Here is a 24,158-nt window from a genome sequence, read left to right as displayed (position 1 = left end):
AACGTGTTTGTACTCGTAGTCATTTTTTCTTGTGCCTCCATTTGCTTTGGTACTGACTAGTACCCTCATTAAGATGCACGCTCTGGAGAAGTACCCCTTGAATGCCCAAGCTGTTTCTTGAAGACTTAATACAGTCCTTGTCAGAAAAACAGGACGGCAGTACAGAAGAAGCAAAGTGCCCTCGCTGCTCCTTTACTACGCCCCATGCATGACCCACATCTCTCCAGAAAACGCTACTAGCCTGTTTGCAGTGACAGGGCCCAATACTAGACACCTTCTGAGCCCCTTTTGCGTCCACACAGACAGGGCGCTCAGAGGCCGCAGTGGTTCCCGCGCCCTCCACACGAGCCCGACGACCCACCTTTCAAGGTGACGTCCGAGGCACTGTCGTCTCTGAGATTCAGGCGGGCCATGTAGGGACCAGTTTCCACAACCCGTACAAAAAGGAAAGGCAGCAGGGCCCTGAGTGCCTTGATGAGGTGAACAGAGTGTAGCTCTTCAGACTGGCTCAAAGCAGTAGAGCCATCAGCTGATCGCAATGCCAGGGCCTGCAGCAAGAGTTTGACGGAAAACCCTCGCATAAGCAACAGATTCCTCGGACACTCACTTGGACACATTCTCTCTAGCTCATGAACAGCAACTTGTTAAAGCTACAATCCTTACCAGCAAGGTCAGCTGAACAGCCAGCCCTGCCACTGTTACACCCTAGGCGATAAAATATTCAAATGAAGCACAATGTCATTAGTTCAAATTTTAAGAGAAACAAAATTTGTTCAAATAAACCAGTTTGAATTATACCAAACCATTTCATATGCTGATATTCCAGTTGCAATAATCCGACAACTAGAATTAACCGAGTTCAAATTATTGAGGTTTCATGGCACTTTATCTAGCAAGCACAGTGTCCTGTCTTAGCGAAGGATTTCTGTTAAAATTGATACGCTCAGGTACAAAAAGATGTTTTTTAGAAGCTGGTAATGTATAAGCAAAGGTAATAAACAAAAACTGTGGCTGATTCCTCTGTCATACAAATCGGTAAAACGCGAAAGTGAAATGTGCAGCGAAATCCGCAGTGAAACTAGCATGATTTGCGGGTTGGCGGCTGTCTTGTGGGTGTGCTTGGCGATGTCCTGCTGGCGGGTCACTTCGGCAAGGTGCGACCACTTCGGTCCTGCTCCGTAGCGTGTACGACAGACGTTTGTGTTGCGACGAGCTCAGCTTGTGGAACGCGAGAGGCAGAGTTCGTAGCTTGGACCATGAACGCACGAACGCGTTCCGCTTCCCGCTGGCGTTTTTCTCCGCACCAAATCGGTCACATTCGCGGCATTGCAGCGAACGACACTGCTTACGCTGCCCAATCGAGGCGCCAACTGTCGCGGCTCATTAGCATCATGATGCACTACTTTGCTTCACCTTTCCTAGACGGCAGCACCATCTGCGTCAATGAAACTTTTTTTGCCATTTCTCCTGTGCTTGTTGTACTGGCATCATTTCCGTGACGGATATGACGTCAGTGAAATCTTGGTGTATCCTAGCATAAAACACTTTCGTATTAAAGAGCACTTTAAAAAACCTAATTGTTTTCAGACTGCACATGCATGTGCACAAAAAAAGATCAGCTGCCAAAAAACACATAAAACGCAAACAAATTATATAAAGCGATACTGACACCAAAAGCTAACAGAAAAGACACATACAGACGGCATGCCATTAGTCAATATTTAATGATTATTTGGCAAGAAGGGTGCCCCCCAGTATTGTAAAATGGACATCCCCATTTCATTCAATTCTTTGGAATGCAAAAGCATGGCCCATTCTCCCTCTCAGAGTGGCTAAGCAGTTCGATTCCATTCCGCTAATTCTTCAATGTAAAAAAAAAAAAAGTTCCCGATAGCTGCAATGAGTTACCAACAAACTTACTCAAATATTTTGGACAATGGGTGCTGCCCTTTTACAACAACTAAATCTTGCATGCAGCAAGCGCTCCATTTGAATACTAACTTCAGAACCTCTGAAAATCCATGGGGTTTTTGTGCCATTAGTTGTTTGCAAAAAAAAGCTGCTGCCTAATTGCTTTAATCTCTCTAGAACGTGGGAGAACCTTCGAAACATAGCATTGAGATAACTTTCTGATAACGAAATAACAACAATCGTGATAACAACACATAAATGTTCGAGCAACTATTCAGGGAATAAATGTCATTTCCCAAAGAGACTGGACATGCACAACAGAAAGCTGACGTTACCAAGCGAATAATCTCATGCAAAAATACCTCATGTGGCTAGCAACAGACGACAAAAATATAACCACCCCTTCAATTCACCAAGGGGCAGTATTGTCTCCATTTACAACATGCACAGTCAGTAAAACGCTTGTCTATAGCGCTCGAGCAGCGTGCTCCGGACTGCGAAGGCGACATCCAGTGGAAGCACCTGGTTTGAGACTGGTAGAATGTGAGCATACACGGCCCGTATCAGCACGATGGCTGTTCCCTTCTGGCAGAGCCCGCCGCACCTTCTTTCACCATGAGAAGCGCTTCCTGCAGTGCCAGGCTGGGAAGCAAAAGCCGAGATTACTCGCCTTTGCGAGCGCTGCGCAAGTTTCCCGTCTGTGTTAGCTTTGGCGCACAGCTGTTCATTGCGTCATCGTTCTGCTGATACGCTGCATGGGTATCGCACGGGATCTGCTATAAGTGGCATGCAGAAAGTGAATTAAAATAAACAGGCGATTCTGCAAGGTTCTTTTATGCTGTCGCTTTCTGTGAAGGGTTCGGCCATTGAATGTATGCCTCATTAGTGGAACCGCATCACACATGTAGGTGCCGTTTAGCAACTAAAGCCACCGGGCAGTCATACAGACTGTTTCGCTGTGTGCAAGCTTATATTATTTTTATAATGTCCTTTCTGCTGCCAAATTTTGGGCATTTGTATCATTGACATAATGAACAGCTGTGCACCAAAGCTAACACAGACGGAAAACTCGCGTAGCACGTGCCAAGGCGGGTAATTTCTGCTTTTGTTTCCCGGCCTGGCACTGCAGGAAGCGCTTCTCATGGCCAAAGAAGGCGCGGAGGCCAATACAACAGGCACAGCAAGAAGGGACACATCCATTGCGCTCATACGGGTGGCGCATACTCACATTCTACTGGTCTTGCACAAGGCGCTTTCACTAGATGTCTCCCGTGCAGTCCAGAGCACGCCGCTCGAGCGTTACAGACAAACGTTCTACTGACTGTACATGGGCAGCATGTGGTTTTGATGGTTTGCCTTTGCGCGATGCTTGAGGCAGCCATGCTGCTCCCTGCTTGCTTAGTTTTCCTGCACAGCTTGCAGCATGCTGTCTGGCTAACTACTTCGTACATCTTCACATTAGCCCATTAGTCTGCTGTTGCTCACTCAATGCTACATGTACAGTCCCTGTCAAAATTTTGTGGGCCACGGCGACTGTGGCTGGAGCAGGCGCGCGGCCAAGCAGGGGCGCTACGCTTGCCGCTGTCGGCTGGTTGCGGGGCTAAAGAAAGCGAGGGGAAATTTTGCTCTTGCTTTTGTAGTGTGTCCGGAGCGACAAGTACTGCACAAAGTGCCTGTGCTGAAGCGAAGTGCGCCTTCTCTGAGAAACCGACCCCGCTGCACTTATCGCACCAGCCCTACTACGAAAGGAAGCGCGATAGTTTTCCTCGCTCTCTTTAGCCGCGTAACCAGCCGACAGCAGCAACGCAGCGCCCCTGCTCGGCCGCCCGCCTGCTCCGGCCACGGTCGCCCTGGCCCACACAATTTTGACAAAGACTGTACCTTCTGCACATCTACATGCACTGCTGCAGGAAAAGGAAATCATAAACGCCAAGTACAAATGCTACAATTCTAACGTGAGGGACAATAGACATTTTCAAGTATTTTATTATTGCTGTATCTGGATGCTTTCCAATTCAGCTAGTCAAACCCCACAAATAACGAAACCCCCGAGAAAAGCAAAAAATTCGCTTTTGACGGAATTTCGTTACTGCGAGAATGAAATAAAAATGACAACAAAATCGCCCGCAAACCGAAAATTTATTTCTGAAAGTTGGATATAACACTTTGCGAGCTTTACCTTGCAGCAACTCCACAGCTCAGCTCTCACACTACTAGGGGTGGTTCATTGCTACGCATTGTGCCGGCAGCCCAAGAAGGACTGAATAATGTCAAATGCATCCAAAACATCCCGTGGGTTCGCCTTCTCTGGACGTTTTTCTCCTTGATCCTCAGCATCGAGTATGTCCGAGCATGCAAGCTTCTTCTGTTGACAAACTTTGCCAGACAGTGGCACCTCATTGTTCCAATGCTGTTCACATAACTAATTGAGCACCGATTTATTGAGTCCAGAAAGGCCACAGCCGTCAGTTTTGTTTTGCGCACGTGTACCATTAAAGAGCGGCGTCCTTGCTTTTCAAAATGGCAGAGCAAGCTGCAGGCGGTTCCAAATGTTCCAAAGCTTGTCGGCACTATCCTCCCTTCCTCCACTTGGGCCACTGACTTGGGCAAGGATGGCTGCCTTACCTCGTAGCTATAAAAACTTCCGCTTTTAGGCTGGCGGAGGCATCTTATTGAGAGCAAACGTGCCGATCGCCGTGCACAAAACGAATGCATGCACGCTGTTTAGTGGTAGCCCTAGGCTAGCATAGCAAAGCCTTGCCGTGAGTCACCATGTGTCACCCCTTGGTGGTATCACTGCGAGGCTGCCGCCAAGCCGCCTACTGCCTGCTGCACTTTTTTTTTTTGTAAACAAATATGGCGGCGGCCATGTGAGAGCACTGTGCCAGAAGTTTACGCACCTCCAGTCCGAAATAAAAAAAATGCATTTCAGCACTTTTTGGACACTGTTAGCCTCAAATGGGTAGATAAAATGCTGACCGGACTTGCGGTGAATTTCTTTAATGCAGGATTGTTTTCTAAAAAGATTTCGTTGTCGCGAGATACGAACACATGGGCTTCTTTGGACGTTCGCCAGGGATCTGAAAATATTTCATTGCCACAGGAATTTCATACTCGTGGGATTTCCAGGGGTGAGACAGCTGAATCAGATTTGGGAGCAGTTTTTGGAGCAGCCAAATCTCGATTTTGGAGCAGACAAACCTTCATTTGGAGCACAAGAATGACATTTATTATGTCCCCTTAGGAGCCTAAAAAATCAAATTTTTGGCAACTCGGGAAGGAAAAGTGCACTTTTTAATCAGGTTTGAATGTACATAACACTGAAACAGCCTTTCAATAAAGTTTTTTCTACCAGAGTATCACAGGGTACGAGCTGCACTACCTTTTTACAAACCATGTTTAAATTCATTAGCTTGGATAATGTGGAGCGCCGATTAAAATATCGAATTGAAAAACTAAGCCATCGTAAGGCATTTTTATTCTCATGCGAATGCCAAAATTAATATTTTTTAATTCCAGACTCGGCTTTATGCACAACTGTAGAGCCACGGCAAAAGTTGCGCAAAACGAGGCGACAGTCGTCGCACCCCTCCAGCCCTTCCATTTCAATCCCCAAGGTACACGTTCACTACGATTGTAATTTGAGTAACGTTGGTATGTTTAGCCGTTAAATTTGGCATTAAATTTCACTTCAGATAGATGAACCATGATTACTACCGTGCAATAATAGCCCGTCCCGCTATCGGACACTGCTTGAAGATTTTGCGGCGATGTAGCCTGCGCCGCCCCATCTGCAGTGTCGATCGTCCCATTCCCGCCGCTCGCAAGCTTGCTATCAAAGGCAGGAATAACTCGGCGTTTTATAACACCGCAATGAGTCCGAAATTTCACTCCAAGCGCGCACCGTGCCTCACACTCCAGGCCAAAACACGGCGAATTCGCGGGCACCACCTTGTTTTTGATGAACTCCCGTCTTTCTAGTCGCGCAACTTCCCGCAACAGATCAAACAACTAAATGTAAATCCAGCCACCCCATAACCAAAACTACGGTAGAAGTCGGTGAAGAGCACTCAGCCTGCACCACAAGCAACAGCTTCGCCCGGTGGTCATGTTTTCTCATCTTCACCACACCAAGATGGCGGTGCCCAGTAATGTCGTTCTGGAGATACGGTGCTCCTAATTGCCATTTATTCATCAACTTTCACAAGTAGTTTGCCGCTTCAGTACACATAACTATTTTTCCTCAGGACTTTGGAATGTTTTATATGGGAAAAAAAACTTTAAAAACTCACAGAATATAACATGTGCAACCTGACATTGCGACTTTCGAAAAAACTATCTTGGGGACAATTTTATGCGGGTTTTTATTGAATGATCAATCAATTAAACCTTTAAAAACAGCGTCACCTTGGAGATGCGGGAAAAGTATGCCGTCAGTAGGCATTTTTCCCCACTAAAACTGACGGGAGCGTTAAAATCCTTGGCTCTCAGACCATTTTGGAGCAGGTTGGCGCAATTTTTGCAGTTTTCAAGCTTTTGGAGCAGCCTGGCACAGGAAAACAAATTTGTATCAAAACTGCGCAATATGCGAAGCTGTCTCACCTCTGGATTTCGTAATCGCGGGGTTTGACTGTATAATCACTCCACCAAAGTGACATCCAGCTGTGTTATCGTGTGAATGCCATGCCTGGCACTAGTACTTCGTTTTCTCCAATATTTTTAGAATGGCAAATCTAAAAAAATTAGCTATCCTCAATGCAACTCAACTGTACCTAAATAGGAACCTAAATAGAGAAATTCCTTTATAAAAACAAATACTAAAAAAAAAAAAGAACCGTTCAGCGCTGGGCTTGAACTTCGGCCCTTTGGATCACGAAACAAGGACGTAACGTCTACACCATTATGTCAGACATTCCACATGGCGCCAGCACAGCCTTGAAAATACAAACACTGTCAAACGGCCCTCCAGCTGTGGCTGCAGCAGACAGCTGAAGCACCCTCGGATGGCACTCCACACACTGCATTTTATGACTCAAAAATTACAAATATTAAAACCCTTTGCAGACTGGAACTTTTACCTGCTTTCCGGCCGTTTCGATCTAAACTATATTGCCGGTTTTTGGCGTCGCAAAGAAAAACACGAACTGTGCAAAAAAAACTCACAGGATATTTTTTTTGTTTCCTGAATTCTGCTTGCAACTCTTTTACCGATATTTGAGCAGCGTCTGAAACTGCTCGAAGCATTCTCTTGGACGCAGGCCAGGGCTGTTACTGCAGGATTTGCAGAGAAGCACAGTTCCCCTCCTGCCTCCTTTTGTTTTTCTGTCACTACAAACAGCACAGTCCTTGCTGCTTCGGCCTGGGAGCTTGTAGATGAAATGGCGCGTCCCATCTAGCCTTTCCTCGCACTCCATACAGGCAGATGGGCCCCGATTTTTAACTCGAGCCCTCATGTCACCCACCAGCTGTTGGATGAGGTTGCGGCGGTACTGCAGGTTTCGCTGCTCTTTCTTGCCATAATGCCACAGCTGTGTGCACCTCCAACTAAAACTATTGACAATTTGGAAACCTTTAAATGCTAGGAAAGAAGCTTTTGCCATCATTTTCATTGTCATTCGACAAAATGCGCAGCTCACAAAGTAATGATCCGCACGGTGCTGTCTCCGCCCCCGTCGTGGTCTTCGTCGTTCAATTCTGTTAAATCGTTGTCATCACTAACTGATGGAGGCACGCAATTCTCTTCCTCACTGAAGCCATCATCGCTTTCTCTAAGTGTACCACCGCTGAACGCACACGATGAGAAGGCGGCCATGCCTCTAGCGAACAGCGCGCATGTGAAAATGCTCTGGAATCCAGATGGCCCGTGCTGAACATTGTGCTGCACCCTAGTGCAAAAAGAAGAAAACTTCAAAACAAAGTTGACTTATCCCCAAAGAGATGGCGCATCACACATACAAAGAATGTGGGCGCATCGCAGGGAGAAAAACCACGAAATTTAACCTTGAACACCCAAATCTGGCATACCCCAACAGTGGACAACCACAGCTGTGTTGCGTTTTTGGGCAGGGCCCAACAACGGAACACAAAGGGTTAAGAATACAAATTGCCTTTGCTCAAAGGCAACTTTTATTTTTGTTTTAACCCTTCACCAACCATGAAAGAGAAAAAGTAGCTGGTCATGGCAAACTTCAACAAGGTAGCTAGAGTGCTCCTCATAACGCACTGCACTGCCGCTCGCATTGAACTGTGCATCAGCTAGAATCCTCCCACTAATGCTGGTGCGAGTTTTTAAATTTTTACCAAAGGTGCCTGAATAGCTCATTCTTTAGCACAAATCAAATACATAGTACAAACAATACAAACTGCCAGCGAATCAAATGCAATACAGTCTACGCTCGTTACAGCGGATCCGGCAACAACGGACTTTCGGTTACAACAGACCATTTCTGTTGGTTTGTCTGGTCCCCATGCATTTTAAATGGAGTCCACTCCGCTCATAACGGACCCGGCTAGAGCAGACTATCGGCTACAACAGACTAAATTTTGGGCGAAAATTGTTTCGACTGAATGTTTATAGCGGACTTCCGCGAGGCTGGCTTCCGATGTGTTTTTACTTTGTTTATTTTGGCAAGAAAACTGTTATGTCTGGCAACATTGCTGGCAGCCGGGTCGTTGGCGCAGCCAAGCCAAGCCAGTTCTAGTGGCTTTTATTTGTGTGTGCGACCAGCGGCATGAGCGGCAGGGTAGCTGATTTCACTGTCCGATAAATTAAGCGTAATTAACGCTGTCGAACATGGGGAAAAACAGGCCGATATCGCCAAAAGTACAGGCCTGTCTAAGCAGACGGTCCGCTCTACCGTCAAGAACAAGGCCAGTGCCGATAAACGCGACTCCGGTGAGATTGAAAAAAGTGGCGCACTCGGAGGCGAGTCTGCCCTCGTCAGTTTTTTTTTTTGTAATAAAAAACTCGGGTTAAGTGAAGTTCGGCTTTTATTATTCCCACGCATGCATCGTTCCCGTTCCGTTTGGTGAAAAAGGTAAGAAATGCCTCAAGCATTTCTTGAGGCAAACCTCAATGGGGGTTGTTCCCCATCCATTGTGTGCAATCTGCCGGTAACCGTGCACAGTCCAACTGGTCTAACTTTCGATTTTACAGCTGTCCGTCATCAGATTATTTCATTACAGCTGTTTCAATGACCAGACTAAAATCGCTCAAAATCTGGAAGCTGCCTTGAGGGAACGTCAGGCAGCGATCCGATTTGTTTGACGAATGGTTTCGGGAAAACCTGCCTCGTCGTGAGGGGATTTAAAAGAGCCTAGCTAATGCTGATGGCCACGACTGATGTTTTATAACTGGTAAATAAGTGCGCCTAGTTATATTCTTGCTTTATTTGCTCGGCTCATCATGCGTCTTTACACGCTTGACCACAAGCGCTAGGCCTTTTCCAGGTGCCGGTTCTAAGCTTTGGAAACTGTGTTTACGCGATTCTTTGCCCTCGCGCGAACACTGTGCAGAGGTGCTGCAGGCGTGTAGAAAGAACAAAGTTGTACTATGCATATGCTCAAAGTACCCACTTTAGGACTCATACTCACCTCACCCCCCCCTACCGTCGGATACTGCATACTTCGGCTACAGCGGACGTTTTTTTCCGGATTCAGAGGGTCCGTTGTAACGGGCGTAGACTGTATTTTCAAATACGAACATTCACGCAGCTCCCAAACACAGATACGAGATAAAAAAAAAGGTAATTGGGGTACACAGGACTTTGCACACTTCTGTGTTCTTGTACTAGAGTTTGCTAAAAGATAACTTGTACCAAAAAAATATAATTTTTTTCTGGCTAGGCTTTGCTTCCTTTATGTCAAGCACAAGTACGTGAATCTTGACAACTAGTGCACACGCGCATTTGTGTGCACCATTTGTCAAGATGCATCAATTACAACTAGGCTGGCTTACCTTACTGACAACTAGGCCGGCTCGCAGCTATGCTTTAAGTACATGAAACACAGGATATGCACAAACTACCCTTCCCCAAAATTAGCTTTCTATATTTGCTGAAAACTAAATCACTTGGGAGCTCACAGGCACACTGAACCGAATTTGTCTGCCTTCCAAAGCATCCACCCGTCCCCGTCACCTTGGTGTGGTCGTCCAGCAGTTTCATTAGTGTGGACAGGAGGGCGTCCTCCAGGCGGCCTATCTCCAGCGCCCACGCCGCGACCGACGGCAGTAGCACAGTCTGCGCCAGCTCGGCCATGCTTGCTCGGGCATCAGTCACCACCAGCAGTGCCAGGTCAACCGCCTGCAATGACTCCGCTTCACTGCTCTGCCACCGCACCCCAGCCAGCACGACACAAGAGGGACACAACATCAGACGGCCACACTGGAGACAGGCAGGCTAAAGGATTTCCACCAAGACTCAACTGATCAAGTTTGGTCAAGTTGTTTACAGCACTAAAACAGAATGAAGGACGAAGGGTGTTGACACGAACAAGCACTACTTCCAAGTATGAACAGTGGCAGAACCACTTTTGACTAAACAAAATTCCTCACTTGTACCGTGCTTACAATACATAAACGAGTACTCTGCTCGATTTTCTTCTCATTTTGGTATGCCTGCTGCTTAAAAGTTTTAAGAAGTCACACACATTGCCTCTGCGAAGGCAAGTTTGACATTCACCTCAATGCAGCCGTACGGCTACACAGGAAAGCTATACAGCTTTCTCAGAAACTTCGCAGTTGAAGAAAAATTCGTCCTGGTCCAGGATTCAAACCCGGGACCACCGCTTAACCGGAGAAGTTGCTCTACCAACTCTAGCAGTTTGTAGCACGAGAGCGAATTGATCAACAACTCGAAGTGATGGACAAGTGTTAATCGACCAGATTTAGCGGAAATTCTCAAGGTGGAGTAAGTTTCTGCGAAGGCAAGTTTGAGATCCAGCTCACTGCAGTCGTACGGCTACAAAGAAAAGTAATACAGTTAAACCTCGATGTAACGAACTTCAATGTAACGAACCACGGAATTTTTCGTAACTTCAAGTGTACGCACACCATGTATTTTCACCCTCTGTGTAACGAAGTTCCGTTTGCCGGAATTTCAATGTAACGAAGTTTCATGGAGAACTGGAGACCATGGAGACCACCCGCACGAAGACCAGCCGCGGAGACCACCCGCGCGATGTGGGTAGCTCCAGCGACCGCTTTTAACCGCCCGCTGAAACGCAACTCGAGGGGCAAATGAGAGGGGCACGCGAGAAAAAAAAAAGCGGATAACGTGGGCGAAATTTTCACAGTAAAACGTCATGCGCGCCGCTTACAAAAGCGCCCATCAAACATCCTCCGCGGTGATAAGCCTAATCACCTCTTGCAGGGCCACCGCCGCCGCATGCCGCCGCTTTGCCCTTCATTCGAGTTCGCTCATGCTTGTTGGGTTTCATCGTTCCAGCAAGCATTTGTGAATCTTTATGTGCCTTGCGCGCGCGTTTTTTTCACACCCGCGTCCGCAATTGCGCGCCGGCGGCGGCTTCTGCGCAAGGAAGTGACTCGCGCTGCACGCGGCAGTGGGAGGAGCCTGACCAGTTTCGCCAATGGAGAGGCGCGCACCATTAGGCGGGAGCTTCGAAGCGCTCGGGGATGCCGAGGATATTTGATCGGCGCTTTCGTAAAGTGGGATTCACACGACGGAGGAGGAGACGTGCGGAGGCGGACGGATATGTGACGTCAACAGCACGTGACCGGATTGCCCGGCTTGGCGGCGCATCCACACGTGCGGAGCTACGCGGAGTGACTAGCAGACGACAGCGCGGAGGAAGCGAGGGGATTCTCGGCGAGGCACCCTGCGGGACCGTTTTTTTTTTTTTTTCCTTGCTTTCGTTCGCCCATTGCGCCCCCAAACGCCAAGGTGCTCTCCTCCCTGTTTTCCCAACAACAGCACCTACAGTAATAGCGATATTCCAAGCGGTGCCCGCCCCTGTCACTTCACCACGTGTCGACCACACCACGTCGAAAAAGCCGCCCTTCCACCCGCTTCGACATAAAACCACGTGACCGCAATGACCACGCGCTGCCAGACTGAGTGCCTGCCTATTCGCGAAAAACAGGTTCCATTCCCTGCGGAGGGAAGCCGCCGCCGCCAAGCGAAAACATGCGGAGGCATTTTCTTTCCCGGAGCATTTGCGGGCAATCCCCACCGAGGGGCGGAGCCTAAAACTGCTCACGTGAGCGTGTCCCGCGGCCCAGAAAGAGAGGGTTTCTCCTTCGAGTGAATCCCGCTTAAGCGACGCGTACACTTTTTACAGTGAAAATTTCGCCCATGTTATCCGCTTTTTTTTCTCGCAAGCCCCTCTCGTTTGCCCCTCGAGTTGTGTTTCAGCGAGCGGAAGCGGTCGCTGGAGCTACTCACAGCGTGCGGGTTGTCTCCGCGGTTGCGTCAGCACGCCAGTGGCTGACGGGACGCATTTTTGCGGGGAGGAAACGCTCCATGCGGTTCACGCTGATGCCCGCGCAGACGATTAAGCTCCGATAGAAACAGAAAGAGTACGCCAGCCGTGTATGCGCGCCACGTTTTCTTTTACAGGAAACGCTTCACGGGATGAACACTTTATTAAAACCGCAAATTTCAATGCAGCGAAATTTCAATTTAACGAAGTAAATTACGAATTTTACCGACTTCGTTACATCGAGGTTTAACTGTACAGCTTTCCCAAAAACTTCGCAGTTGAAGAAAAAGTCCTGGTCCAGGATTCGAACCCGTTAACCAAAGCAGTCGCTCTACCAACTGCTCGTGTGTACCCTGTGCAAAGTGGCATTGATGTTTTTATCAATTTTTTTTTCTTTTTGGTGCTTTTTTTTTGTTTTGATAATTTTTTAAATAAAATTTCTAATAAACCTGTTGTTTAAAATTATTACTGTTGGAAAGCCCTATTTTTTCTCTATCATTTCGTATCTTACACTTCAGCAGCAATCATTTTTTGTGGCAAGAAAAAAATATTTCCAGGAACAGCCAAAAACAACACATTTTCCGCGATCACGAACGTGTTAAATGCGTATCATGGCCGCCCGTATTCCTGAAGTACCGCCTTTAGCGGTTCGGCGACCGGACTGCTGCGAATGAGAGTTGAAAAGATTATTTGTCCGGTCGTAAAGAACGTCATGGCTCCCAAACATGCGAAGTAGCTTCCATTTTTGCACAAAAACTTGTGGGAAATCGAGGCCTGTAAAAAAATGCTGTTCGATATTCGATTCGATATTTGGTATTTCTTTCTAATTTTATTTAATATTCGTTTAGAAAACTACTATTCGGTATTTGCACGCCACTACTAAACTGTTTTCGAATCTAGCGACTGCTTCAGCTACACATGACTGAAACAGCTAAGCACAAAAAGCCCCACGAGTCAACATGACTGCAGCCCGCTCAGATATCGTGAGCAGGCTGGTGAACGACAAACAACAAAAGTGCATAGCATAGTGAATACAGTTGAATCCCGCTACAACGAAATTGACGGGACGTGCGAAAAATTTCGTTGAAGCGAAAATTCGTTGAGGCAAAATCTGCCCCAACACACCACGAAAAGGCCAGAAAAATAGCCCCGTGCGTTTCCGCAACATTGGCAGCATAATACAATGTTTAGAAAACGGAGTGACGCGCAATAACTCATGTTTATTCGGATAACAAACATACCAATGGTTATCTGTTTTTTCACCACCCAAAGAACGCGTTACGGAGGGGGGTGAAGATATGCAGGCGCAAAACGTATCGCTGTACAACAAGGCGTGCCCACCGAACTGATTACTTGCAGATAGCTGCTAGGCCGTGGGAAGCCCCCCTCTCGCTTGTGGCAGGAGCAGTGCCGTTATCTCATCCTCTGACAGGGCACGGCAGCTACTGACCTTGGCAGGCAAGACGCGCGCGCTTGCATTTAACATGACCGCGCGCTCGCGACTAAGATAGGATGACTAGGCTTCAAGACCAAACGCGCAAACATGATTTTCGCTCTTGGCTATGAAGAATGGTAGAAGGAAAACGGCAAGGACAGCTGCTCACAACGCATACATGACGGCACCGCGCCAGCAGCGGAGCACATTCATGCAATTTCAACTGGATACGGATTGGCTGTAGCTCTGGGGCTCCGCCTTGGCGAAGCGGGCCTGCGCCTCGTGTAAAGACGGCCAGCCACATCGTTATCACCATCAAGCAATGGCGTGCGCCTATGAGTTATTTTTTGTTTTGTTTTCGGTGGCAGTGTGGTCGCAACGCGCATTTTCGGTGAAACTAAGCGTCCTGAATGTATAAAAAGCTACAGATAGCTGGCGCTATGCTTATTTTATTGTAAAATAATTGTTCAAACCCAGCCCAAATCATCGAAAATTTCGTTGAAGCGAAAGCAAGCCTGACAAATGGTTCGTTGTGGTGAGGACTTCGTTGCATTGACTTCTATGGCTAGCTGACGGGGAATTGGAAATATTTCGTTGAAGCGGAAATTTCGTTGAAGCGGCGTTCGTTGTAGCGGGGTTCGACTGTATTGCGAAGGCTCACCTGTGAAAACTTGTCCTCGTCATCTACATAGGCAAGCAGCACTGCCAAGCTACGAGCAGCACTTTCCCGAACCGCATCTTCCTTCTCTTCCCTCAACATTTGCTGCAACATGGACAGGAGCAGGGAGCTCCGAATCTCGGACTGAAACGTAAAAACAATATTCACAATGACTTAACAAAGAGAAAAATGCATTTCATCCGTTAAAAGCTCCAATAGAACAGGTCGGTGGCGTGTGTAACCCAACCAAGACTTCAGTCTTCACTCCACCAGAAGTCAGCTGGCCTCGTGTTCTCTTTCATTTCTTGTAGCAACCTTCACCAGCATGTGTGCACCCTCTATTTTCGCAACTGAAGGAAACCTCACCGTGAAGGTGTGCAGTCGATACCAGTAAAGCGTCGGAAGGAAACTATCTTGTGTCATAGCGCAAAACACGAGAAAAAAAAAAGAAAAAAGATACGACGCAGGTGCCTTTAATGACTGATATTTGCAGAAAAAAGTGCAGCTTATATGTGAAATGCATCCCAATTCATGCAGGCACTCCGTATACATGCACCCCTGTGTAACTATTAAATCTCATCTCAAGACATGCTATTGTATTCGTTTGCTGGGCAACACATGTCCCTCAATTCGAACATCCACAGAGCCTCAAAAATGTGTCGGTAAGCCTCACCCCTACATCTCAATGTATACCATAGATGGTAGTCGCACCTGCTGCAACGCAATGCAAGCTTACCGCCATGAGCGCAACAAACAATGCTCTTCGGGACCTGTGTACTTCCTCCTCTATGACACCACACCCTTGCTGACAGGAACAAAAGTTTTAGGCTGACGAGCTGACCCTCTTCAGAACTACTTGTGCCATCAATCTTTCCGTAGACAACCACGCAATATCTCAAGTTTGTTTCGGGCCATGAGCTTGAGATCACACTTGACACCACAACACCGAAGCATTCTCAAATGATGCAGAACAGCGTGCTCTCTAGCGCCTATGACTACCTGCTGGAACATTGTGTGGGCCTGGGCACTTATTTGCACAAGGATGTGTTCAGAGACACAAGCAATTGTAGGCACATGTGAAAAGCAACTTTAGAGCGAAAGCTCTACTACTCCAGGTACAAACCCACAAAAAAATGCCTCATTCCTCGTAGCGTCAACCTGACCTTCAAGCTCAGCCACGGTCAAGGCAGCACCTCTTGGAGTTGCGGAGCGAAAGCGTCTACCTAATTGCTCGCTCATTCCAAGGAGAGGGTTGCGGAGAGGAAGCACACGTAAACATATAAGTACCGATGTGTACTGCTGTTGGTACTGCACGCACTATGCTTGGTTTAGCTGCACAGGACTGCGGAGCTTGGGGTAGTCTCAGACGACACTGGCCGATTGACGCAAGCCAAATATGGTCTTACGTGACCATATTTGTCGAGCGAGCACTATGTTTCACGAAACAATTATTTTCTCCCTGAACAAAAACAAGCCAGGTTCAAATACGGTCAAAAATAAACCAGACCCACAAAACGGCTTGCCATGGTATGGTGGCACCATCTAGGTTCACTAACGGTAAACCAGGCTTCCCAATCGGCTGCAGAGCAATCGGTTCCTGTGATGTCATTGCAGACAACGAAAACATAAGATTTAGCGAAAAAATCAAAATTTTAACTTAAATTGATTAATTTCTCAGTGAATAAAACAATGTTCGCATCCGGACAAGCGCTGGGGACACTATAAAACACAAAATCTTTCGAATAAAACCACACCGTTTGCATCCGGACAAGCGCTGGGGACACTATAAAACACGAAATCTTCCATATAAAACCAACTTGTATTTTGTCTTCATGGCTCCTTTAATATCTAGGTTATATGTTTGAAGCTTGTGGTAAAATTGGTATCATTGTTATCACGACAAAGCAGTCTTTTTAATGAACCACACACGTATTTTGTTTTCATGTCCCCTGTAAGTTTTTCAATGAAGAAACCACAATGCACGTGTTTTAATACGTTGCAGGTTATTTTGTGTAGGCTCATGTAGATGTAAAAAACAGCAAAAGACTTGTACACCATTGCCACAGTAACCCTAAGCTAAAGAGGTGGGCTTGTGGGCAGTCGTGAGCAAGCTGACCACTTCACCGGCCCATAATGGTGCACGCATGCAGGGCAACAGCCGGGCACAGTCATATACAGCAACACAGTCTGCAATGTGAGCATCCGACAGATTTGTGTGACCCTCACATGCACGCACCACAAAATGTACCACTTGAGGTTTATTGCAATCTTCTGTGTCGTTAAAACCCTGATTAAATATATGCAGAGTATGTATACCTGCACCCCCCCAGCAAAAACAAAATACAAGCACTGAAACCGGCATGTACACAACTATGCAATGCCTGCTGTACTCACAGCCACCTGTGGTGCCAAGTATCCACACGACTCTGCGACCAGAAGTCTTCTCTCCAAGTACTTGTGGTTTATCTGGGAACAGTTTGAACAACATTACTGCGGTGGCATTGCAAAACCATACCAGGGCACAGTGCTCCAATGCACGACACTGAGGGCAAAGCTGGCAAATCCCTGATAGCCAAGCCTACATGAGAGGTTAAACAGTCGTGAACAGGTTGCGCAAATCTCAGTAGGTCTGTAGCCCGAATGGCAACACTTATGATGTTAATGTTATCAGTTGCTATTCTGGTAAGTAGGCAGTATCTTAATGTCGTTTAAGGTTTAAATTGAAGCATACAATGCAATTCATACCTGCCTGTTATTCAAAATACAAGCTCGTCTCAGCTGTTTGTTTACATAGCAAGCACCTCCAATGTTCTGAGACTTCCTTTGCTCTGAAAGTCTTTCTTCTCAAAACTGAAGCAGTCTTGCTTCTGAAACTCAATGTTATCTTGGATAAAATCCCTTTTCTGGAATCATTTTCCCCAAAAGGAGTGTTTTTTTTTTCTTCAAGATTAACATTGAGCATCGTGTTTAAGACCATGTGCCAGTTTTTGGATTTTATTTTTCTAACATTTAAAGACTCACGTAGCTGACTGCAGTAAAAAAAAAAGTTTTCAATAGAACATTATTGTTTATTCTCACTAAACTCACTTTAGTTAACACTGCATTCCAGCTTTAACATCAGAACGTCGTGGACCATATATTTGAATAAGTTATATATAAAGTGAGAAAAATATGTGAAATGATCACCTAGAGGCAAGAACGTAATGCAAGGCAAAATGCAACTGCATCTATCAGGCAGTGTATGACCAATGTCTACTGCACGACATAAGGTAACTGGTGACTGGCAAGCCCTTCTGTTGAAATAACAGGAGGACTGAATAGGGACGTCAAGTACTGCATGCCACTCCCCCAGCTGCACTTTAAAAAATAAACTGAAGGCCTTGATCTGCCCTGGCTGCTGAAATGGACACTAAAGGCAGAGTAACATTTTGGTTTGAACTGAAAGAAAGTTTGCAGCTTTCTTAGCTCTTTAGCAAATTTCACTCGATGACAGATGGTGCTGTCTTTGTTTACAGCTGCTACCACTGGGGAAAAGGTGTGGAAAGTGTGGAAGCGAAGCTGGCAGTGAGCTTGTGGTCACCACTTCTGCCAGTATTCTTCCATTTTTACGGATGTTTGTCTTCCATATGCATGCTGGCAGTAAGAACAGACTCACTTCCACCTTCGTGTTCCCCAAAACCAAAGTGAAACACTAAATGAACCAAAGTAGTGAGGCTGGCTGTTTGGTAATGTTTAGTAAGCTAAAGCCTGTGTCTCTTTGATCTAATGTCTACAATTTGGGAAGACCTACATGTTGTGATAAGCCTGTATTTTGTTGACGATTGTAAGCACTACCTCACCTGTTTCTTTTTCCCTCTAATTATAACTGCAATGGATTATTCTGCCTTTTTCATCTTTTTAACAGCAGCTCCTGAATATTGCGTTGCTAATTTTTTTGTTTTATATGCAGATATCTTTTACACCACAATGCATCATAGCCCAGTAATCAAGCATATTATACAGAAATTGTAGCACAAGCCCCACACACTTGTGCTTGAGGCGTTCTTACTCCTCTAGCTGAAAACCCATAAGCTCCATTTCTCTGGAACTAATACTCTTTCCCCTAGAAGGCCTCTTGTTCCAACGTACGCTTAGGTTAGTTCAAAAATTAGAAAAACAAGCAGTGCACAGCAGATACCATGAATGGGAACTAAGCCCAGGCCGCCACGCAGACTAAAGGGAAGGAAAAAAATCTTTCCCCCCACCTGCTCCCAGCATTGTGGTAGAAGCTCAGCTTCAACCCGTTCATGGCCCAAACATTGGGCCACGGATAGCAAGCCAGCCAGTATGACTCTGCGTTGGGCATCATCGGGGCGCTTGGTCAGGTTGAACAAAAGGTTGAGCAGGGCATCGCGTTCAGCCGCGTCTGGGTGCAGGTTGATTGTGGCCAAAAGCAGGGGAACCAGTTCCTACAATGCACGCACAAGACAGTGAAAAAAATTAATAAATGAACAGACGGTGCAAGTTTCTCATTCAGTTTACTTAGCCTTTGGCTCTGTTCAAGGCAACCGGCCACAAAAAGGAAGCGCCTATGTTTTGCACATGCCGAGAGCTGACAGCAATGAAGTAGGAAAAATATAATTATGAAGATGTATAATATACTCCATGCTTAATTTGTGACACAAATTTCCAGACACTAGAACAGAAACTTGCATGGCACTTTATCAAAGCGCACCACAGTGATTTTTTATAACAATGAAACATGCGATTTACGTAAGAATGAAAGCATGACGAGATGTATGAGTGAGAACGCAAACAAAGAAAGTAATACCGGCCACCTCTTGGTACAAACATATGCTAGCTCTTTGTAATGCAAGATCCGGTCCATACACCAGGGGCGGCATTCTGAGCTTTGCCCATTTTATGTCCGTTTTAGTACAGGATAATACAGGCAGCCGACACGGTCCCACTTCAATTTGACCCCAGGTAAGGTGCACCCCCCCCCCCCCGCAGTCAAGGATCAGGACAAAGAGGGGACCCACCTCCCGTTTGGCCAGCAGCACGTTAGGCACAATGTGGGGAAGACAGCGGGCCAGCATGAGGACCACTTCCTCGCCCGACGAGGCCACCCGTGTCACGTCCTTGGCAAGGCGCGTGTCGGACAGCTCCCGGTGGGGCCGACACACGCCCATCAGGGCCTCCAGGAACACCGGGAGGAGCCGCCTGGCACAGCGGCCACAGTCGCCAGGTGAGCCAACACGCCCCGCCAACCGATGAGCCCACTTCGAGCAGTACGAAATAGTCGCTCCACTAGAATACCCCTCAAGCACTAGGGTGCCACTTAAAACATAAAGCCGGTGTACAAACAAGGTTTTCTCATGCTGCAAAAGAACCTGTGCTCAAATATAATGGGCCTCTGTGATTCACCAGCTACAGGCTGCATGCGCAAGAACAGCTCGGCCAAATGTCGCCATTTTGCGAATGGCACTGAGCCCACTACTAACTATGTACACTGCAAAATTTACCACCACTTCTCTGCACTTATTTTAAATCCCTGCCACGCTTTGCCGCCTTTAAGTCAATGCCACTTTTACACATCACAGAGCACCGGTTCCTGCTACTGGCCAGCTTGGTGTGTGTGTGTGCGTGTGCGTGTGTGTATGTGTGTGTGTGTGTGTGTGTGTGAGTGTGTGTGTGTGTGTGCACGTGTGTGTGCTTGTGCATGCATGCGTGCGTGTGTGTGTGTGTACCACATCTTCCAAAATGCAGACAGGTAGCACACCTTTGCAAAGATCACATTGTCACTCCACTGTTTACATTGTCACATTGTCACTCCACATTGTCACTCCACTACATAAAAAAAGTAGCCTCAACCTCTAAAACTCGCACTTGAAAGATGCGAATTAAGGAGTCTACTGAAGTGTATATAGCAGCCTTTGTAGGTATACTGCATAAAAAGATGTTTATATACCGTTACTAATACCCTCCATAGTAACAAGTGTGAAATTTTAATGGCTATCGCAGAATTTACAACACTGTAGCAAAATAAATTAACACATGCTGTAGTTAACGGCTAGGCCAGGACTATCTAACACTGGTTTCCAATGCTTTTTGGAGTTCCAATAAAAAATAGCCGACATGCACGCAGCTTTAGACAAGATAAGTGAACCTTGTAAAAGTGCATTAGGTCTTTTGATAACTTATTCACTAGTATTCTGTTATGGAAAAGAATTCTTTTGCTTGCAGACCTCATAGCATAAAGTGGGGGTAACTTAAATATTTCTAATCAGCAGGTATTTGAGAAACAAGCCTTCTTTTAAAAATTTGTTCTATGCTTATTGTGAGTCTAGAATGTTCGATAATGACTACCAGAAGGAAATGGCAATTACATTCCTCTGCATGTCAGGCCCTTCAGATAGAAAAAAAAAAAAAAAGGGTAAGTGGGGAAGAAGGGGGGGGGGGGGGGCTAACATCACGCAAGATTTGCTTCAGAGTGAAAAGGCAAAAGAAGGCAATAATTGATAAATGCATTGCCAAATAAAAAAAAGTACTCAGCTTCAACTGTTGCAGCTTGTGCATGGCAAAAAATTGCCCTTTTCACCTAAACTTAGCAATGGGGCTAACTCTTTCGTTACCGTGGGAAATTGACCAATTTTTAGGGGTCTAAGAAAACATTTTTTTTCTGCGGAATATATCGATTAGGCACTAACTGCAGCAACGTAAAATGCAGATGATTTAACGCCCTTTCCAATAACACCAGTTTTTATAATGTTTTCTTATATTATAGTTGTGAAAGTAAATATTAAAATCAAAATTTTTGTTAATCTGTCGAAGAAAATGACAAAAAGGAGTTGTGTATAACAAACCACCAATAATAAAAAAAAATTTCGCATTTACATTTTGTAGGGAAACATTTCAAAAGCATGACCCAGAAAAAAATGTTGACTTCCGCGGAACAGTTGACAGATATAAAAAAACGTGTTAGCATGCGTGGCGCTCGTGCCATGCGGTAAAGCCCAACCTCCAATTCCTAATGCGCAATTTTGGGTGATTTTCTGGAAGAAGTCTGGTGGTTTGACATCAGAGGCCACAATTTGGCCCCACGTGATGTAAAAACATCTTGTCAATGACTTACTTTGCATTTACGGCCAGCACAATTTTCAGACAAGCACGCGATGCGGAAAAATCTGCATGGAGCTAAAAACGAAACCCGGTGGTTGATGCTTGTCGACATTCACTGTCAGTTATCTCTCAAGACATAAACTTTTGGTTTATTATCATCTTTTGACTTGGTACTGTAGCCCTGCTTGCAGGAATGAGGTGTGATGCGCTAGAATCAACCCCAGCAAGCTCTCACTGAGCAGCTGTTGCGCAATGAAAGTTTTCAGCACTGCGAGCCTCCTGCTTTGAGCGCTACCTAACATTTTCGTAAATAAATAATATCAAACCCTCATCCGAATAGACAATTCTACTAAGGAGCAACACTTGACCTCAGAGAAACCCTTGTATAGAAACGAAACTGGCTGGCGAACAGCTGGCGGTGCGCAAGGCCGTTTTGAAGCGCTCTCCTTGTCGGAACTGATATCTGGCGACTGGGTGTTATCTTCTGACTCGCATTGGAAGTTCTTGTCTGCAGAAATCAGGTTAGGGCGGGCTGAAATCATGAGCCGCATGCTTTTGTCAAGGATCAGTAGCGGACGTTGAAGGCGCCATGGCAGATAGTCTCTCTCTCTCACACACATAAGCACCCTGTATTATTTTTGCTTGATAATCAGAATCAGTGCACAAACTGCATCCCGAAATGCCTAATCAAGAAGTTGCACAAGCCACCACACAGCACTGTCCCCATTCAGAGCGCTAGCTTTGTCATATGAACAGGGCCTGCTTATAACAATAACTGGCCCCAGAAATAGTCTGGCTGGTAGAGAAGACAACCAGCCAATGCTAGCAACAATGAAGAAAAAAAAAAAAAATCACCTCCGACTCCTTAAGGCCTCTGGTTCTGCTCGCTGCGGGAGGGCAGCAGAATCTTCCGGCGGCTCGGTCCCGTGTGCATCCTCCAGGTCCCCCCGGTCAGCCTCCTCGAGCGGTAGCTGCGCAGGGCACGGGGATGGGCCCTCCCCGACCGCCGAGTCGCCCTTCTCCTCCGGCCGCTGTCTGCGCTGCATCACCCCCGTGGGGCTCGCGGGTGTGCAGGGCTCCACGGCATCGGACAGCATGTCCGCCCCCTCTGCCAGGGGCAGCTCGGGCTTGAAGGTCAGCTGCGCCTGGGCACTGCACGTCCCAGGTTGGAGAGGGAAGGGGCTGTCGAGGCCTGCCCACCTCCACGGACCTCCACACTAACTACTACACGTGCGACACCTTTCAGCGACATTCCAGCGACTCACAGGAGAATGGCGAGATGCACACGCTGCCCTATTTAAACCACACCAAGACCCCATGGACACGGTGTGCTCCTGTCAAACGCAGGTACCAGTAGCAACTGAGCAACGGCAGCAAGTTTATCCATTTTCTTTGATGGCACTGTTATCTGATATTCAGTGGGTCCCAACTATCATGCCCCAAGGTTTTAAAAAAGAGCAATGACGTTACTCAGAGAAAACTAAGTGCGTAATGTTTCCAGTGAGTGGCACCTAGTAATTTTTTTCGTTAATGAAATTTAATTGGGTAATTGTAATTAATTATCTAACCCGAGAAGTACTGCCCTAATCAACGAAGTGTCAATGAAGCATTTGTAGGCACCCACGAGGGACGTCTAACTGCAGTATTTTCAGAAACGCACTAATTGCGTAGTCATTTTTTCTGATTGATAAAGAAACGCTGCAAAATATGAAAAATACCACGTGATGGCGCTCCCACCCGAATCATAAAGCAGTGCCCTCAAACAGGCTCCCTCTGAGTTAGCCAGAATAGAATAAGGGAAAGAAAGGGGAAATCGCGACCAAGTTTGTGCTTTATCTGCCACATGTGCCCCACAAGACTTGCTGTTGCTCCTCCTCTTTCCATGTGCAGACAAAGCAGCTGCTTTCAATCAGCTCATTTCAGGGCGCTGCTTTGTGCCAGCTAGCTAAGCCAACCAGCAAGCCTTAGAAAACACGCTGCTTCAACACAGGTGCTAGGATTTACTTCAGTTTCAACTTCATTTAAAGTGTTTCACCTTTAACCCGCTTTCATGCATTTGCACCACAGATCAGCTGACAACATGCATGGAGTGGTTTACTTGTGGCTGTAAGCAGTCTGAGAGAAAAAAATGCCCCTAGGGGTGACAAATCAACAGCCATGCCTTGCTTTGGTCCCCAACAGCGCTGTGCTCAAGGTGGGATTTAGGAGCACTTTTGTGCCAGGAAATCCTTTTACAAAAATTTCGCCAGAAATCCCTTAGAAGACAGGCAAGTTTGAAGTGCTTGGTGCAGTAGCGAAAGTTCTCCCCACAAACAATAATCCAAGGTGGTTGCAAATGTGAGCCAACCTTTCCTCAAGTCTTGTATTTGCCATCAAGCCAGCCAAATACTCTTCAATTTTTTTTTTCTTTCAGCTCTCTTACATTTGTGATGAGAGGACAAAATATTAACCTTTCACCAGTAACATTCTCCTCTCACACCCCACGATTGGACAACATTGGTTGGAGAGTCAGGTGGCAAAATGTGTGTGTGTGTGGGGGGGGACACACCCCTGCACAAGACAAGTACAAACTCCTTGCCCACTTGTTCTCCCTCCTTGCCAGCAGCCAGCTGG

At 46.5% G+C, this 24,158-nt stretch overlaps 1 protein-coding gene across 1 annotated transcript in view; it reads right to left on the bottom strand.

Annotated features, from left to right (window-relative positions):
• Positions 1–24,158, bottom strand: part of LOC144154890 (RAB11-binding protein RELCH homolog) — a 91,780-nt gene that overhangs the window by 51,626 nt on the left and 15,996 nt on the right. Inside the window, exons 7-13 of the mRNA XM_077685984.1 lie at positions 22,401–22,697; positions 19,466–19,646; positions 18,689–18,892; positions 16,839–16,910; positions 14,448–14,588; positions 10,050–10,214; positions 362–548 (exon numbers count right to left, since the gene is read on the bottom strand). Coding sequence (XP_077542110.1) covers positions 362–548; positions 10,050–10,214; positions 14,448–14,588; positions 16,839–16,910; positions 18,689–18,892; positions 19,466–19,646; positions 22,401–22,697 — 1,247 coding nt within the window. The remainder of the gene's footprint in view (positions 1–361; positions 549–10,049; positions 10,215–14,447; positions 14,589–16,838; positions 16,911–18,688; positions 18,893–19,465; positions 19,647–22,400; positions 22,698–24,158) is intronic.

The sequence above is a fragment of the Haemaphysalis longicornis genome, unplaced genomic scaffold (genome assembly GCF_048455015.1).
Source record: "Haemaphysalis longicornis isolate Haplotype H1 unplaced genomic scaffold, Haemaphysalis longicornis Haplotype H1 scaffold_1, whole genome shotgun sequence".
Lineage (NCBI taxonomy): Eukaryota > Metazoa > Arthropoda > Arachnida > Ixodida > Ixodidae > Haemaphysalis > Haemaphysalis longicornis.
This window is presented reverse-complemented; position numbering and strand designations above follow the sequence as displayed.